The sequence below is a fragment of the Lottia gigantea genome (genome assembly GCF_000327385.1).
Source record: "Lottia gigantea unplaced genomic scaffold LOTGIsca_39, whole genome shotgun sequence".
Classification (NCBI taxonomy): Eukaryota; Metazoa; Mollusca; class Gastropoda; family Lottiidae; genus Lottia; species Lottia gigantea.
In genome coordinates this window covers 377,170-395,725 of record NW_008709333.1, presented here as the reverse complement: position 1 = coordinate 395,725, position 18,556 = coordinate 377,170, and the positions used below count along the sequence as shown (strand labels likewise).

Sequence of the window (18,556 nt, the reverse complement as noted above, 5' to 3'; positions counted from 1 at the left end):
CTAAACAAAATAAGCAGCTAACTGTGACATCTTATCTTTTGGTTTGCCCCTTCCTCGTCCCCCTCGAGCACCACGACCTCTCCCTCCTCTTCCACGTCCTCTCCCACCCCGACCTCTAGCCCCTCCCCCACGGCCTCCACGATTCTGGAAGAAGGAAGTAGCGTGATGTTTTTCGACTAGAGGTTTAAGAACAGGATCGCAGAAGACACATCCTGTATGTTCTTCAGCATTATCTGGTAGTTTGGATTTAGCCTGAAAAATGACAACAAAATCTGTAAAATTCTGCCAATTATTTCACAAAAATCAGAAACATTTGTGTACCCATGACACGAAATTTGTGAAAGGTTTCAGCCCAACGAAAGAATATTCATGCAGCAGATTTCTTGCATAACATTTTAATGTGCGTTATGTGAAATTAAAGTTCCAGCTGTACCAATGAGAACTCTTTATATTCATGACATAATTCAATAGCTTGCTTGCTTGCTTGTTAGAGATGACAAGTTAACGTTCGCTTCCAGCGGATGCTGATATCGCAAACTAGGTAGTTGTTGGTTAATTCAATAGCATGAAATGAATGGGCTAACGAAGACCAGGAATGCCAAGCAGTGTGCAATGAGGAAATTCTTAGTCTATTCTTTTTCAATATCCAGGTGGGCCAGTAGCACACAGGGCCTCGGTTTATTGTCCCACTCGAGCGATATATCCTTTTTTCAATTGAAAGCCTGGTAACTTACCTTAGTAAATGTAGCCTCAATCAGATTAGAGCCACAATCACACGTGTCTTCCTGTACCGATATTTTAGTAGCATGTTCTAGGAAATGGATCACAACATTACATCTGCAAATATAAAGGATTTGAAATTGTGAAATCGGCTCAACATTCAGTTATAAAACATTTAAAAAATCAAAAATAGCATTATCTTGCTTTAAATAACCTATTGACAAGACTCACTTCGAAAGAAATATTTTTGCTTGACTGTACTATTTAGCTTTTGAGAAGTAATTAATGAGATATTTGATTATTCGTTAATTGTCTTGACCAATAGTCAGTGATTGATTTGTATTGATACCCTGACAGTGACAACATAAGATAAGGTATAAGGGTGCTACGCTTAGGTGTAGAGATCACAATTTTATGGTATACTACTTCTAACCTAGCCAACCTATAGTTCATAACTCATAGATCTTTGCCAAAAACGGGCATTTGAACCGGTTTGCCGGTCATGTCTGGAAAATACAACAAATCAACAGCCCTGCTATACTTACTTGTTACAAGCCATCTTCCATTTCGGACCAGAAGACTGATCTATGACGAGAATTCCTCGATCACACTCCACACATTCTGATACTCCATTCTTAGAGAAACTATGTGCACACGTAGGATGAGTACATTCATTACAGCCCATACCTTTTCTCATATCATTAAACGGTGGGTTATTATAACAATACGGGCACAGCGGGTAGGACTGAAAATAAATATAGACAGAATGACATAATAACCTTGCCTAAAATTATAATTAACATTTGTTGATTATGTCAATATGGGCACAGTCGGTCGGACTGAAAATACATTCAATCAAAATTTAAATTTAATAGGGAATACTGAAACAATAAGCTTGTAACATTGCCTACAGTCTTGTTTAATAGGGGATATTGACAGAGTGACTACAAATTTACACAGAGTGACTAAGTTAACCCTGCCTACAGTCTTGCTTAATAGGGTAACATTTCAACAATATTGACACATCTGTCATCCAATCAAGTGTCATTATTTATGTGCATAATAATTATCAAGAGGTATATATACCTGGTTCCAGTCACCTGATTGGTTAATAAACATTTACAAAAAAATGAAAAATCCTGCTGATGCTGTTTTATTTATAAATGAAAAAAAAAAAATGAAAACACTTCTACCTTTCCTTTGGGACCAGTTGACCATAAAACAAGTTCGAAATCATCCAGGGGACATTTTAACTCTTTATAAAGTTTGATATTTCCGTTCTGTGGTAGAGTGAAAGTCTCGTCACAACTGGCACAGTGTAATCGACTCGGTTTGGCTGGAATTAACTTCATATATCTTCTACATTTACCACACCTTAAAATACAACAACAATATATAATAATATATAACTTATTCATGCCTTTTTTTTAACACAAATTACGTCATCTATTGAAAAGATGGCAATGTCATATGTGACTCCACACATCAAACCAGGTATTAAGTAGCATTTGGTGTATGTAGAGCTATTAGTATATTTTAATTCCTGGCATCATCAGCTACATTTTGATACCAATTCCATCTCAATGACTTTCTCCGTTCAGAAGATATTGTCTATCCAGATTTGAGTCACCTTTAATACTTCACTGCCAGCTTATTACTAGGCAGTGCAACTTAATATCTGATACGAATTGCGGGGTCACATATGAATGAATAGACTATGTTGACGTCACTAAACACCTCATCATACATATTGTGACATTGATATGATTGTTATGTTGAATGGTCTTATATTATGTTAGCACCTTCCACAATCAGCAATCAATTACAAAATGGCAATCTTGAAAACCGGTAAAAATTCTAAATTTTTGTCACTGTCTGTATGCACACCCCAGTTTTGGCAAGCCCTTTTTTCTTAAACTGTGCACTATACACTCAAAGATACATTACTGTAAGCTGATTTATTTTTTGGGCTCAAAATGGTCTTTTAAGTGGACAGTCTTATGTCGATCTGTGATCTGCACACATTCCAAAAAAGTCGCTACATTTAAAAACTTCCATCGTACAAGAAAAGAGCCCAAGGTCAAGGACAAAGTTTTAGACATAGTTCATTATAGCTTGACATTGTGAAGATGCATCAAAATATGAATAAATAAACCAAGTAATAACGAGCCCAACTACAAAAAGAAACCCGAAATCCAAACAAACTGGCAAAACATAAATATCTCTACTCACCTTGTAAAAGGTTTTCCAATGGCAGCCAGGGGAGAGAACGATACCTCAAACAACTGATCCATTCCGTTGATATTCTCCACAAAATATTTAAATTTTCTATGAAATATGTCGATAGCATGTTGTTTAACGTCAAAGAAGTTGGCTTTACCCTGGGCAATCAGGTTTAACTGTTGTTCTATAGAAGATCTCATTGTACATAAAACTAGATCTGAATCTATCTGAAATTATAATATAAAAAATAATACAATAATCTAAATGACAAAACGTTGGTTATCAGCAAATTTGATTATTGTGTATCAAGACTTGAAATAAGCGTTCGGACAAGGACATTGTCCAGTACAATCTAAAAGTAAGTATTTTCTCTAGTCTTAGACTAGTTTATCAAGTCTACTGAAACTGAACATTGTGTCGAACAATTTTGAAACACGCTTTTTCATTGGCTGTTCAGAAGTAGCCCAGTGTGGTTTGCTTGGTTAAAGCAGGGGTCAACATGTTAGGTCAAAGGTAATTCGTACAAAGAAATTACGAAGGAAGCTGTTAGACCCTCACTGGGGAGGTTAGGGAAATATAAAAGCTAATATAAATACCATATGAATTTTGGACTAATTGTAATTAGTCTGTTTTTCATCCATGTAAAAAAAAAGTACAAAAAAAACACACAAGACATATAAAATTATAATGTACCTTCTGATATCCATGGACTAGTACTATACCAAGTGGAGTAGGTTTTAGTTTACGACCAGATATAATATTCACGTAATTTCTCTCACAGATATTATTGATATGTACTGGAATACTGGCGTCAGTTCCGATTCCATTTTTCTCCATCAACGAGATTAACTCAGCCTCTGTCAGATAATCTGGGGGTGACGTCTGTCTCTCTGATAATCTGGCCTGAAATAAAAAGGAACAGAATTTTAGTAAATTTTACTTACAAATCTCAGAATTTGGCTCAAAATGACACTATGGTGTGGAAATTCTACAAATGGTTTACTCTCAGAAGCACTGGCAATGGCATTAGAATCTTCTTACCTCCAAGGGGAGTTGAACACATGGTAGCTTAATGGTCGAGTAGACAACAATCCACCTTGCTAAGAAACTAAGCTAGCTAGTCATTGATAGCTGATTGACAGATTGTAAGAGGCATAAAAAATAAAGCAAAATTAAAATATTGATACTATCTTTCTCTTTCAGAGAGTCCACATACCTAATAAAAGATATTCTTTTCGTTTCATAAGGTAATCATTTCGAAATTTTTTGATGGAAAAAATGAAAAATCCAGAAACATACATGATCTAATGTTATAGTTTGTTCTTTAGTAAATTTGGGTAAATCTTCATCATTCCCTAATGCCTGCCACGTCATAACAGCCGTATAACCAGGGTCTAATAGCTGGTGACCAGTTGTCGTGAATTTCTCCAGCCCGATCTCAAAATGTACTGTCGTCTGTAGATATTTACAATCTGGTGACAACTGGAAAACAAAAAAAAAAGTGATTGGTTAAAAGAATAATTTTTCATTCAATCAAATAAGGATATAAAAAAAGCTCGGTTGATTTTTTATTAATCTAGGTATATACTGATATGAGATTTGTTGACCTCTATTGCATGTTGTATGTAGAATATAATGTTCTATCAAGGAAAGTGATGTAGTATATAGTAGTGGTGAGTGTCACTGGCGAAATCAGACCAAGCTTACTCTTTTCAAAACATCAGACAGTATTTCTCTTTGCAGGAGTCCACTAGTATACTACTTTTACTCTCGATTTTTCCATAAGTGGACGAGATTTTGATTAACAGAATTGACTAGCCTGTACGTATTTTTATTCTTTATGTACACTCTAAACCATTGAAATGAAAGATATTTGTTGTTTAATTATCAAAATGTATCTTACCGTGGCTATGAAATGCCGAGTAATATAATCGTAAACTTTCCACGAATCATGATCGAAATCACCTTCACGAGCTAATTTCATTGGTGTAATGGGAGGATGGTCGCCGGCATCACTTCCTTTCCTGAGAGGGGTGAAAAAATACAAAATATTTAGACCATATTGCTAAGCATGTTTGCATATCAATATATAATAGTATTCTACAAGGTCTATCTGCTAATATCATTCTGCTGATGTTTCAGGTTCCGTCTGTTCTGCCCTCAATCGAAAGTAGATATATCACATTTTCCGAACTATTTTCTTCTCTGCCATTTTTAATTCTGTGTTCTGAATCCTGATCCAACTTTATATTGAATGTGTGGTTGATTCCGAACATGCAGAACTAACTAATCGAGCAACCCCCCCATGATAGCTAAATTAAAAAAGGGGGGATAACTTTCCAACATAGGACTTAAGGCATGTGAACAAAGACACAAAACGATTTATAATTTCTATAATATATAATAACAATGAAATCTTACTTACTTGGCTTTTTGTATTCCTTCACTTAATAATTTACTGACATAATCTCCCCAGTTCGGACTAGATTGTTGCTGACGTAACACGCCTCTAAAATATCAATTATATTATTATTACTTTCTTTCAGTTTCAGAACCTTCAACCATCTGCGATCAATTACAATATGGCAGACTGTCAATATTCATTGGAGAATATCAGGTGAAAACATTTTGTTTGGCAAGCACTTTTTAAGAAGAAAATAATAATTGCGCATTATAGATACATAAATAAAGATTCAGAAATGTTAATATTGATACTCGAGATTTTCAAGCTATGTGATATTCAGACAACTGACCTATTTTCAGCCTGTGTAATATTAAATTGGGTAAGAAAAAGGGAAAAAGAAAATAATATTTACTTCAGATCAAAGTTTTCTGGATATTGAGTAGTTTCTGTTCGGGGGTAGCTGATATAACCCTGGGTATACAGACGCTCAGCAATCTGCATGGCATGGTGGGGGCCAATACCTACAAACAGAGAAACTCATACTATATCTGAGAGTGGAGAATAGGGGGCTTGGAGAGGCCAGACTGCTTTGAGAGAATGAAAGAGAACAATTTAAAACAATAAAACTTGTAGCCTTACCCAATCCAGAACTGGCCACTCTCAATAATTCTACTGTATTTAAAGCAATTGGTCTAGCTTTAGTTTTCTCCTTCTGTGTGGTATTAACAACTCTACAATAATAATACAGACAGAACTACAGGTTGGTCATTTATACACACTAACATCTATTTTTAGACAGTCCAAACAGTTAATTATGTGTATTTTGGTATTAAGGTTTGTCAACTACGGGTAGATATTCCTTTTAAAATTTTATAGCTCATCATGTTATCATTTAATATCTAATTAATTTAATCATATGTTAGAGATTTCCAAAAACTCAAATTTTTCTGAACTTTGACATTTTTGTACTATGAATGTTCATATTAAGTTCTAGTTCTGTAACTTAATTTTTACCTGGCTTCTTCACTGTCCTTGACCATGTTTAAAAACATTAGAGCTATTTCTTTATCAAACAATCTAACTCTTTCCCAGTCCAATTTCACTGATTTACCATTCGGATGAGTTATCTGTAATTAAAAACTACTCATTGACTACTTTTTGGATATACGACCTTTGTAGGACAACTGCAAATGTCGAAGTTGAGATTCAAAATGTGATAAATGGGCATAGGCACAACCCTCCTGAGGGGTGTCTGAGAAGAGTTCAAGTCCAAGAAATATTTTGAAAATAAAATTGATTCGGGGCATTCTTATATATTTTGGGGTAAAAATGTATAATAATCAAATAAAATTAACTGCGAAAGACGAAGCTAAAGCTTATGTCTCCTACCTGTACATCCATGATCCAGTAAGGTTCTGGTTTAAATGACTGTATTTTATCGTGACGTTCCACACAGAAACCCAGAGTTGGTGTCTGACAGGGTCCGTAGGATATCAATGTACTGTCTAAATCTCCATATTTACCCTGAATATAATACAAAATATAATTAAATTTTACATCCTATTTTTAAGTGCCTACTAAAGTTCAATTTTCAACTGTTGAGGAATTTTTAGCGTGCACAGCATGTAACTCATGGGAGAAAAAATATTTAGTTTACTAATCATCAGAATCAGGTTATACTGTCAAATCGTTTTTTTCTGTGGATTTAGCCAGGCAATTAAGCTGTCGTTGATTCAAATCGTCCTCAAAGGTAAGAAAAATTGCAATACCACGACCAATGCTTACAAGAGTCAGTGAAGGCTTTCAAAACCAATCACAAATTACAGTGTCAAGATAACAAAAATACCAACAAAAATAGAAGAATTCACCTGAAAGAATTTAGTTTGGTATCTGGTGAAAGCACATCCAATTCTCAGATCCAATTCTTGTCTAGCATCCACAGACTGGGCCTCGTTTTTATTGGGTGATACGAGATTCTGCATGGCACGTTTAATATCTGTATCTGTTATAGCACTAAATCTAGCTCGATATACTTGCTGTAATTATTAAATACAAAAATATTTGGATAATTATCAAGACATCTTCACTGTTAAAATAATGCTCAATGCATCAGTTGTAAAGCGATATTTTAGATAAACAACAAAACATTGTTGATATAAGCTAAAAGCTTACTACTCTTTCCTTTAATTTAAACAACGTTCAATAAACATACACGGATCTTTATCAAGAATAAAATAATGATACAGATGAATTTATTACTTTTAATCACTTGAAGTGTGAGAAGTATCTGGGAGCATACTTTCCCCGATACAAAGCTTATTTATACATTCTATAATGTTGAAATAACTTAAGTTTTAGGGCCTTAAGAAAACCCTATTTGTAATAATATAGTCATAACAGTCATTATAATGACACTTATGCCATAGTTTGGAGACTTAGACCTTATGTTGGATGGAAGGTGCTCAATATATAAAACAAACCTGAGAAGGAACTCTGTTCATCACACAAACAGTACATTCCATCACTTCAAAACAAATATTCTCCCCTTCTTTATCACAATCTAACCATAATACTAGATAATCAGCTCCCTGGGCTTCACGTCGTAAAAACTGTGGCATGTGAAGATTAGCAGATGCTTCTTTCTTTTGAATTGGTGCGTTGAATAACTCAGCCTAAGCATAAAATAAAATTCAAAATGCAGTTTTTTAATAAAAATGGAATACTGGTATGCCTGTTTTTTGAGCAATTATGCTACTTCTTTGGGTAGATCAAACAAGTCTGAACTTAAACCCACAGAAAAGAGATGTAAAGTTGGAATTCCAGACTTAGAATGTTTGATTTTTTTAACAAACTTACCGGATCAACTTTATCCCAGCTGTTATATTTACCAACAAAATCACAACTCATGACATGACCACAAACAGACGTCATTTTGAAGGTGACATTTTCTCCATTAAATTTCCCTCTGTATTCGTGAATGGAGCAAGCACCATTGGAACCCTTCCGACTGTTCATGTTACCGTTTGAGAGAATTTTGGCCAAAGACAACGCCAGCGACGGCTTCTCAGCCACCATCAGAACCGTCCTCATTTTGACTTTGAAACTCCTGATGCAAAAATTCGATCAAATAATGACTGAACGGATTAATTAAGAAAATCTGTAAGAATTAAACTTTTTCAACTTTAATGGGCGCGGCCATTTTGTTGTCTTCCGGTCAAGGGAAGGAACTCCTGAAATCAAATGGCGGGTGATTCAAGAAAATCGAATTTCTTAATCATAAAGTTTGTATAAAATTGAAAGCAAAGTAAAAGTTGACATTGACTAAAATCAATACAATGGCATCTCAGGAACTAAAAGAAACTGAAAAATCCAAATTTATAGGTAGCGATTTTTCGTTTTTATTCCTTGAAAATTCGTGACTGTCAAGTTTACTGTAGTCTCGATTGACATACAATCACACATCAATATCATCCATCATTTTTGTATTAATTCCCAACCAGACATTTGAACAAGTTTACAAATTAAGATCTTGTACCAATTTTCATCAAGAAAACATGAAAATCTAGAATATCCAATATAGCAATGTCTTGAAAGATAGAAATAGCAGTCAGTCATTTTGGAGCTCCACCCAGACATGACTGGCAAATAAACAAATTGAGTCTTGGTAAGCTCATGGAATGCAATTTAATGTTTTATCTTTTTAGAAGTTATAAAGATATATGCAATAGATGTCCATCGCCCTGAGTTAATTTCTGTTCTACAACATGAAGATGAAGGGGAACATTTTTCTATTTCATTTGAGTAAGTTTGTACAAGTTTACTTTTTAGTCTTAAAGAGGATGGTACGCCATTTTTGGGAGTTGTTTTGCATCATGAATATACAAAAATAGTCTTCAGAAGTACAAGACCTGCACAAAATTTGCATAATTCCTTCAAATAGACTTCAAAGTAGACATTTTCAATGTCTTTGTATGCCTAAGTTCTATATATGATGGAGTCTCAAGAAAAGACATGTCATATAACTTTTAAACGCAGATAATTCTGGATGCACGTGAATTTAAAATCAAATTTCGATGGTGAGCTGTGAACACTATTACTGATTAGCTCATAATGATTATCTCGCTTCTGAGACTAGGTTATGATTGGACAAACAAATGGCAAAGCTGTTCCTTTAAAATCGTATAGTCTGTTTATGTTTTGAATCGTACACAGATGTGCAGTTATAAAATAATGACGTATATTATATATTTTCTTCCAGCGCGCTAACGTTATTTGAATCTAACATGTCTATTTGTGATGGGTTGTTATCCAGTCCTCTACAGATCCTACCACTGTGTGATATGGCATTGATAGAAGCCCAGCAAACTATTAAACAAGATATGACTGACCCTACACTGGTATGTAACTCTTACTCAGTGACGTTTCTTCAGGAGTGCCTGCCTTGACCCTTACACTTTCAAATTTTGCATCATTTCACATAGTGATAGAATTTCCTGTGGCCCCCTGGAAAATTTTGATCAATGCCTAGAGGTTTGGTCTAGGCACAGATGGTAGACAGGATCATTGAAAACCATCTTATTACCAATTCGTAGACATTTTACTCAAGAATCTAATTTCTTATCCATATAAAACATAGATATTACTTTCTCTTTTGTATAAAATTTTCACATCAAATTGTCTCCCTTTACAATTAATAATATTGACAGAGTGTAAAAAAGAACATACATGCCAGGATTATGGCGCTACCAGTTTGTCCTGAACTAACACGTACAACTTTACCAAAAACAGCTGATGTTGGTAACTTCCTCTCCATAACAGGTAAATATTAGTAACCACTCTAGTTAATATTACACCATACTTTCGTTTTGTTTTTTTATTAGCTTTTATTCTTGATATAGCCACTCAAGTTAGGGTCTAACGACAGCCCTCTTGAACGTTCATCAAATTAACTTTTTGACCTAACCTGATGGCACTTCCTGGTTTGAAATCTCAACCCTGACAGTTGTGAAAAATATTTCAATTACAGGCACTGTGATTAGAACAACACTAGTTCGTGTTTTAGAGTTTGAAAAGGAATTTAGTTGTAATAAATGTCGCACTCTTGTTACAGCCAGGGTAAGCTTATCAATTTTAAGATCAAAATATATAAAGGATGGTTTTAAACATGAATACAAACAGTGTACAGTAGAAGATGTTTATGCTCATTCATGTCAGATCCAGAACATAAGCAACATCATTCTATTTTGATCTGAGGTAAAATAAGTCTATAAACACTACATAAACTAGACATTGCGTTCAAAGCTCGTGAATATGATATGTGTACCTATAAAAATGGTTGTTTTGATTGGTTAGAATTCATTGAATTCAATACCTTATATGAAGCTATTTGGATAAAGTAAACAGTCCCATCTATATATTAAAAGACTATTATATTTAAAGGAAGATGCTTTAAAGCAAAAAAAATACAAACTAAGAATTTTGCATTTCCACAAAATCTAATTCTTTTTTTTATAATTGACCAGGTTGATTTTGAAAGATACAACACACTTCACAAACCCACAAAATGTCCTAATGATGTCTGTAACAGCACCAATTTTTCACCGTTAAATGAAAGAGGTAAGGAAGATTAAAATTATAAGTGCTGGCACGATATATTGGTGAATGGATACAATATGTCACAACATGTGTATGGTATTGTGTGGTCTTGTATTGATACTTGATGATACCAGAAAAACAGGAAAAGAATAAAATGAAAATTATGAAAACCTCTTTACAACCTTTAACTTATTAATGAAATAAATTTTTCAGCCACTTCTCCGTTAAAATGTAGCAATTATCAAGAAATAAAGATACAGGAGCAAGTTCAGAAATTAACAATGGGGACAATACCCAGGTCAATGTGGGTCGTACTAGAAGATGATTTAGTTGATGAATGTAAAGCTGGAGATGATGTCACTGTATGGTAAGAGTTGTCTCCCCTTTCTCATAGATTTAGACCCAGATATTGTAATTTTACGTAAAAATTGAAAGTTAACACTCCTTTCAATCAAGTTATACTGATAAGGATCATGAAACATGCTTGACCTTCTAGTCAACCTTGAATAATAAGTCATCTTCACTCATTATTCCAGTCAACCCAACTTTAAATGGGTACAGATAATCCTGGAAAGATCAATGCCAAGAGGTTTGGCCAAGGACCAGCTGGTAAAAAGGATCTTTAATTGTGAAGTTGTTATTCTTGAAAAATATAGTTTCTGGAAAAAAATATATCAAATGTGCGTTTAATATGAAACTGTCTTCATTAGCCAACATGGTGCAGAAAATTAGGACGTAATATAAAAGAATGTTTTCTCAAATTTCCGATCCGGTGTAAAACTCTGATATCTGTATTTCTAGTGGTGTAGTAAGAAGACGTTGGAAGACATTGTCAGTCGAAAGTAAATGTGATATAGACATCGTACATCACGCCAATCATGTTCTCGTTACTAACGAACAGAAAAATAATATTCTCATCACACAGGATATGGTGAGTTATTTCCCTTGGTTCAAGCAGTAGTCTCCCTTTATCATCTCAGTGAAGGAACATTACTTAATATTAATATTATTGTTAATTTTGTTAACAGAACAATTAAGGAAAATTTTTAAAACCAAGTGATACAGTACACATATAATGAGTTATTCCCATTTGTGTCTGTCAAAAATTGAATTTCAATATTTGATTTCTTCTGCAATTGGATGACATTTCGTTATAGCGTATGTGTTGGTCTTGTTTAACTAGTGCTGTAGAGTATTGATACAGGACCATGCAATAAGATACATGTATCTAGGCTTGTTGTATCGCCTCAAAACTACATGGTGACATCAACAACAACAATAATATAGTCTTAAATTGGCCAATTTCTGGCCCTATATCCTAGTATTTAGAGCTTCAAAAACTAAATAAGCAATGTATCCAAATCAACCATTTTTATTGTTTTGTAGAAATCTGAAATTGCTGAGTTTTGGGAAGAGAATATGTACAGTCCACTGGCAGGTAGAAATAAAATATTAGCTAGTCTCTGTCCACAGGTGTATGGTTTGTACGTGGTGAAATTAGCAGTAGCTGTTTGTCTGGCTGGTGGCGTGCAGGTAAATCAATCAGTAACCTTTGGCTGTTCACTGAATTAAATTATATTTTCATCTGTCTTGTCACCAGGAGATGCATTGACTTGGTCATGTAATACAGTGCAACTAATTATTTTATCACAAGGTTTATTTGCCACCTTTAAAATCATACACTGAATATTTTAATTGTGATGAATAATTATTCTCTAGAGAGAAGATGAGAGTGGGTCTAAAGTTCGTGGTGAAGCTCATTTATTACTGGTAGGAGATCCAGGTTAGCTGGCTATTTTATAACTATAAGATTTGAACCACATTTAGAAGCAGAGAGCACCTATGAAAAAAAAAACACACAGAAATCTGAATTTGATTTATAGATACTGGGGGAGGGGGTTACAGGGAGCATGGAGATTCTAGGGGATGACAATTTATCCATTTTAATTTGAGACTTACATCCAATCTTCTGTTTGAAATGTTTTGCTGTATTCTTTTAAAATTCTGAAAAGCATATTTTATATTTTTAGGCACAGGAAAATCTCAGTTTTTGAAATACGCAGCTAAAATTACCCCCAGATCTGTTTTGACAACTGGAATTGGTAGTACTAGTGCTGGGCTGACTGTTACAGCTGTAAAGGTGAGGGAGGGAATTAATTAGAAGTTCTGACCGTACCATGCTGGGTAGGGGGAGGGGGAGAGAAAGTAATTTCCTCAAAAAATCACATTTTTTTATTGTTACAAAATGGCAATAATTCAAGTTTTTGTGCCGTAAAATTTCAAGACCATCGAACTTCTTTTAACAGGATTCTCGAATGTAATCCCAAATTTTCGTTTCACAAGCCAGTTAATTATTTTGGTGATTCTGAACAATGTAAATTGATTTAAAATAATTATATTTCGAGATATTTTTTCAATGGGCCCGTTAATTGTTGTTTTAGGATTCTGGAGAATGGCAGCTAGAAGCTGGAGCGTTGGTATTGGCTGATAGTGGTCTATGCTGTATAGACGAGTTTAACAGTATCAAGGAACATGATAAAGCCAGTATACACGAAGCTATGGAGCAGCAGACTATCAGTGTAGCTAAGGTAGGTAACTCTACTTACCTACCCGTGTCAGAGTAAGTAAGGGAGGTAACTCTCCTATCAGCTTCGGCAACTCTACTTGACCACTAGAAGAGATGGAAGAGCTGATATAGAAAAGTGCAGTGGGTCCTGCATGTTAGAAATTGTACGACTATTGGAAATCGAAAAGGACAGGCTGATGTTACTGTTTGAAAACCAACTTTACCCTTAACCTTCTTTCAGGCTGGGCTAGTATGTAAATTGAACACCAAAACAACTATTCTAGCTGCCACCAACCCTAAAGGCCAATACGATCCAGAACAGGTGAATATCTATTTTTTTTAATGCCAATGATAATTGGTAAAGTTCAATTTACACAAAAAAGTATTACAATCTTCCACATACCTTGACTGCAACAGCCATCTTTCTTGTATCACGGATTACAGCGATTTGATTGGATTGTTCGCTAATGAATACAGTCAATCAGAGCTTGACAAAAGTGAACGTTAAGTTATAATGTGCAGTCTGTCTGTCGAGCCCTCTCATTGGCTTTAGTTCCTGGATTACAATCCTATCATTCTGTAATCTGTGATGGAATAATGGCTATTGCAGTCAAGGTATAAGACTAAGTTCATATAGGCTTGACATTGGTGGTAGGACTGAGTATGTAAGTATATATCTAGCAGTGCAGTTGAATTTTAACAAAATCAAAATTTATAATTGGTGTTTCTGGGTTATGTTGTTTGCATTGTAATTTGTCTTGTTTGTATATTCCAGTCTATATGTGTGAACGTAGCTCTAGCTAGTCCCTTATTAAGCAGGTTTGATTTGGTGTTGGTATTATTAGACAGTCAAAACGAAGATTGGGATAGGATGGTGTCCAGCTATATTCTTGAAAACAAAAGTATAGGAGGTAAAAATGATATACATGTAGATATTTGACAAGATACAATTGTAATTTAACCTTGCTGGTATTATGTATGTTCTATATTCACTGAGCCCCCATATGAACCTATTAACCCTTTATCTAATTACCCAAAGGTGGCTATCCTATCTGACTTTCTTATCATGGCTATCCCACGATGACTCATCTAACTCTTCCAACATGGCTATTCCCTTGTGGCTATCCCATCTGTCCATTTCACCATGGCTATTCCCTTGTGGCTATCCCATCTGTCCATTTCACCATGGCTATTCCCTTATGGCTATCCCATGTAACAATTCCATTATGGCTATCCCATCTGTCCATTTCACCATGGCTATCCCCTTGTGGCTATCCCATGTGTTCATTTCACCATGACTATCGAAATCTGACATCAAAGCTATCATATGTAACTATTTCACCATGGCTATCTCAATAGCTATCCCATCTGATACTTTTTTCAGCCCAAGTAAATACTAAACATCTATGGAGTATGGAAAAGATGCAGGCGTATTTAGCCTTGATTAAAACTGTGGTTCCAAAACTAACAGAGGGCGCTACCAGGTAATACATGAGAGTTATCTTTCTTTTGTTTAGAAAATGTTTTATTATCCAAGAGAGGGTGATATCTTCCTTGATTTTCTGCATCTATTTCTATATGTTGGTGTCACTCATTTCTGTCTGTTGGTTTGTTCTTTCTCGTTTAGACTTTATCACCCTAGAATCTACAGATTTCAATTCACCTTTGTTTTGAGATTTGGTCAGTCTCAAACAATTTGGCTTCTTTTTTCAAATTCACTTTCTTTATTTCGGAGAATTTTTAATTTTTTTTGCTATCTATGTCTTTATTATGGGCAATTTTTGATTGACTGATATCTTTATAATCTCTAAATGATATTATTATTTTGTGTTTGATAAAGATTCCAGTATGTGAATTGAAACGTTGTTAAAATTAAAGAAAGAAGTAGTATATCTATAATAGTGTTCTTATTAATTTAATTCTATGTTTCTATTTTAGAGTGCTACAAGCCTACTATAGGGCACAGAGAGGGGCAGACAATCGAAACGCCGCCAGAACCACAATGAGGCTGCTTCAGAGTATGATACGATTAGCTCAAGGTCACGCCAGGTTGATGTTCCGTGATGAGGTCACAGTTCAAGATGCCATTGTTGCTGTCACTTTGATGGAATCCTCCATGCAGGTATTTTAAAACAGTTGGGAACATGGCTATTGGGTGGTATACAGTTGAAATTGTTCAACCATATTTGATATTCATCGTAAATGTTTCATCACCAATAATAGTGCCTCAATAAGTAAATATTTAAAAGATAATATCATTCAATATTGTTGTTATTCAGGGAGCAGCTTTACTTGGAGGTGTAAACGCTCTACATACAGCTTTTCCTGACTCCCCAGAGGAAGAATATCAGTTACAAGGTTTGTAAGCACCTGTGCCGTCCAATTTTTCCTTAGTATCAGAAATAGGAATTTTTAAGCAAGACAAAAACATAACATACTCTGTAGGAACACCATTTCCATAACAAGATCTTGTCCTGATTGTTACTGGCAATAGTTAAAATATTAGTGTTTGGACCGATATATCCAAATTTTCATATATGTTCTGTGAAATTAGTTGGAATATTACAAACAGACAAAACATTGATGCTATTGAGTCTATATTCCACAGAAGTATATTAACCTGCAGAAAAGATACAAAATGAAACATACAGATTATTATTTTGATTTGTTTTTGAATTCATAAAACATCCAAATATTTTCATTTCAGTGGAGATGGTGTTAAAGAGACTAGATCTGTTGGATTTACTAAAAGACGAAATGGAAGAACTGGATCGACAGACAAACAATCGCTTAGAAAAATCGTCAAAATCTTCGAAAACTGATGGTCCAGATTCACCTGGATGTGGTACAGATGATCCTGGATGTTCAGCCAGGAAAGGTCAAGGTCGTCGTCAAGATATTCCTGATGTTGTTGATGTGATACAGATATCACCAGGGCCACCAGCTAGTCAACCAACAAACACACAACAGAACATAGTTGACCGACAAAATGGATCTGCTTCCAGACTATTATCAGTTCCAAACCAAAATGGTGGCAAATTTATGACTTCTGTCGGAAACTTGAAAAAACAAGATTGTGTTCAGAAATCAAATTTAGACCATCAAGATAAATTCCAAGATGAATTTCAAAATCATGAAAAAGACAATGTGCTGAATCAAGAAATTTTTGATAATCTTCATCCTTCTGAGCAGCATCTCCAGGATACAGTTGATGATGCTGAAGGACGGGATGATGATGATGCTATAAATGATGCCGATGACAGCATCAGCTACAGCCCAGACCAGTCACTTCTGCATAATTCCTCCAATTTATCCGTCCTGTTGGATTTCTCTCAAGATTTCGATGACATTCAAACTCCAAAACATCTTAAAAATCACAAAAGGAATTCGAAATCTGTTACTGAAGAGGTTCATTTTGATCCAGTGTACACCAGCAGTCAATGTGACGCATCCAAAACTGATAACGACCAACATTTAAAGGTGCACAGCAATCTAAAAGGATCAATTTCAAGTCCAAAAGTTCCAGAAAACTTGGAACCCAAACGTTCCAACTTTTTACAAATGATCAGCTCAGATAAAATCCAGAACAAAGTAACTGATACAATACAGACAAGAAAAACACATCAAGACTTAACTCCTGGCTCCATGGAAACAGAGTCTGAACCAATCAAATCATCTGTTGCTAAAATGATTTATGTCAAGGATAAACAGAAATATAAGAGACCAAAAGTGAACATTGCAGCAAAAGTGCGAGCGAAAATGCAAGCTGCATCAGGATCAAAGGATCTTGAGGTCTTCAAAACTCCAAGTGTTACTTTGGATGATCATGATGAAACTACAGTAAATCCTGTTTCTTCGAAAGCACAGGCTGAGGTTTCAGAGTCTTCAAAAGTCACACAAGCAGAAATCACCTCTGAAGCTTTACCAAGAGTTTCTACAAAAACCATGTCAAAATTGGACAAGTTCGCTTTCAAGGATCGTGATAAGTTTGGAACATCACTTCCTGAAACTAGTTCAAACAATCTCGACTGCAAGCAAGCTTGTGTTCCATCTCCTCCCAAAATTTGTGATTTGACCATGAGTCTTTTGTCTGGAAATTTATGGGATTGGGCAGGAAGCCAAAAGCAACCAGGGGACATTGAAGCATCCAAAAATGACAGAGAAAAAAGCACAAAATCTGCCTTGAATTTTTCGATAAATCTGGAACTTGATGAAGATGACATTTTTTCCGATGATCATCCTGTCCAAAAAACTTCAAAAAGAAGATGCATGATGCTGGACATCCCAGAATCCCGTCCTGGATTATTTTCACAAAATTCTGAGACCCAATCTCAAATTAGGAGCCAAGATCGTGTTGCTCTGCCAGCTGTTGGAGTTACTCCCCCTTGTTCACAAGATGCCTTAAAGATGGATGAAGTAACCAAAGAAAATTCAACACAAAAGAGAATTCATTTGAAGGAGTCTCATAACAATTTTTCTTTTAAGTTTAAAAACCTTGCGAATTTAACAAATCACAATGGAAATATAGCTTTGAAGGCAAAAGCAAATCCAAATGAGACTTCTCTCAATTCAGTTTCTAAATCAGCCACCTCACATCAGAGACTTACCCCAAATTTAAAAACTTTCAAAAACTGTGGCACAAAGGAACATAATCCAGTCAAATATGTCAACTCTGAGAATCGCAGCACAATTTTGCCTTCTGAAGACAATTCAACATTCTCAAAGCCAAAAACTGTGCTGAATAATTCAAAAACTATGCTGAATAATTCAAAAACTGTGTTGGATTCTGGTAAATTTTTGGACAGAAGTCTATCAGTGAACTCAAACACAAATGTATTAAACCCCAAGGATTCCAAGAATATCAGTCCTAGCTTGACCCCAAAACCCAACCCTAGACCTGACCCTAAACCCATCCTGAAACCCGACACTATAATGGGCCCAAAACCCGGCCTACAATCCTTGTTTACTATTGACAATGATGACGACCTAGATTTGGAATTTGATCTCAATCCAACTAAAAAGATGAAATTTTTATAAAGCAGAAAAGT

General features: G+C 35.1%; 2 protein-coding genes across 2 annotated transcripts; one reads left to right on the top strand and one right to left on the bottom strand.

Annotated features, from left to right (window-relative positions):
* On the bottom strand, nucleotides 1–8,537 carry LOTGIDRAFT_217319 (hypothetical protein; the record flags this gene model as incomplete). Its single annotated transcript, XM_009059391.1, has 17 exons — nucleotides 8,204–8,537; nucleotides 7,828–8,019; nucleotides 7,216–7,383; nucleotides 6,737–6,871; nucleotides 6,362–6,474; nucleotides 5,987–6,078; nucleotides 5,760–5,868; nucleotides 5,369–5,452; nucleotides 4,847–4,967; nucleotides 4,243–4,425; nucleotides 3,637–3,846; nucleotides 2,953–3,170; nucleotides 1,914–2,094; nucleotides 1,266–1,465; nucleotides 735–837; nucleotides 108–252; nucleotides 1–62 (listed from the first exon to the last, which is right to left on the bottom strand). Exons 1-17 carry the CDS (start codon nucleotides 8,435–8,437, stop codon nucleotides 1–3), a joined length of 2,550 nt encoding a protein of 849 aa, XP_009057639.1. The 5' UTR covers nucleotides 8,438–8,537.
* A 513-nt stretch (nucleotides 8,538–9,050) lies between these two features.
* LOTGIDRAFT_121966 (hypothetical protein) lies at nucleotides 9,051–16,310 on the top strand (the record flags this gene model as incomplete). The annotated part of the gene is made up of 17 exons (XM_009059390.1): nucleotides 9,051–9,148; nucleotides 9,606–9,744; nucleotides 10,054–10,165; nucleotides 10,374–10,462; nucleotides 10,870–10,963; nucleotides 11,156–11,309; nucleotides 11,744–11,873; nucleotides 12,329–12,475; nucleotides 12,662–12,725; nucleotides 12,973–13,082; nucleotides 13,384–13,530; nucleotides 13,750–13,830; nucleotides 14,284–14,419; nucleotides 14,899–14,992; nucleotides 15,447–15,630; nucleotides 15,788–15,866; nucleotides 16,216–16,310. Coding segments are annotated over 17 exons (1,953 nt in total), but the record flags the coding sequence as incomplete, so codon positions are not given.
* Nucleotides 16,311–18,556: the final 2,246 nt, after the last annotated feature.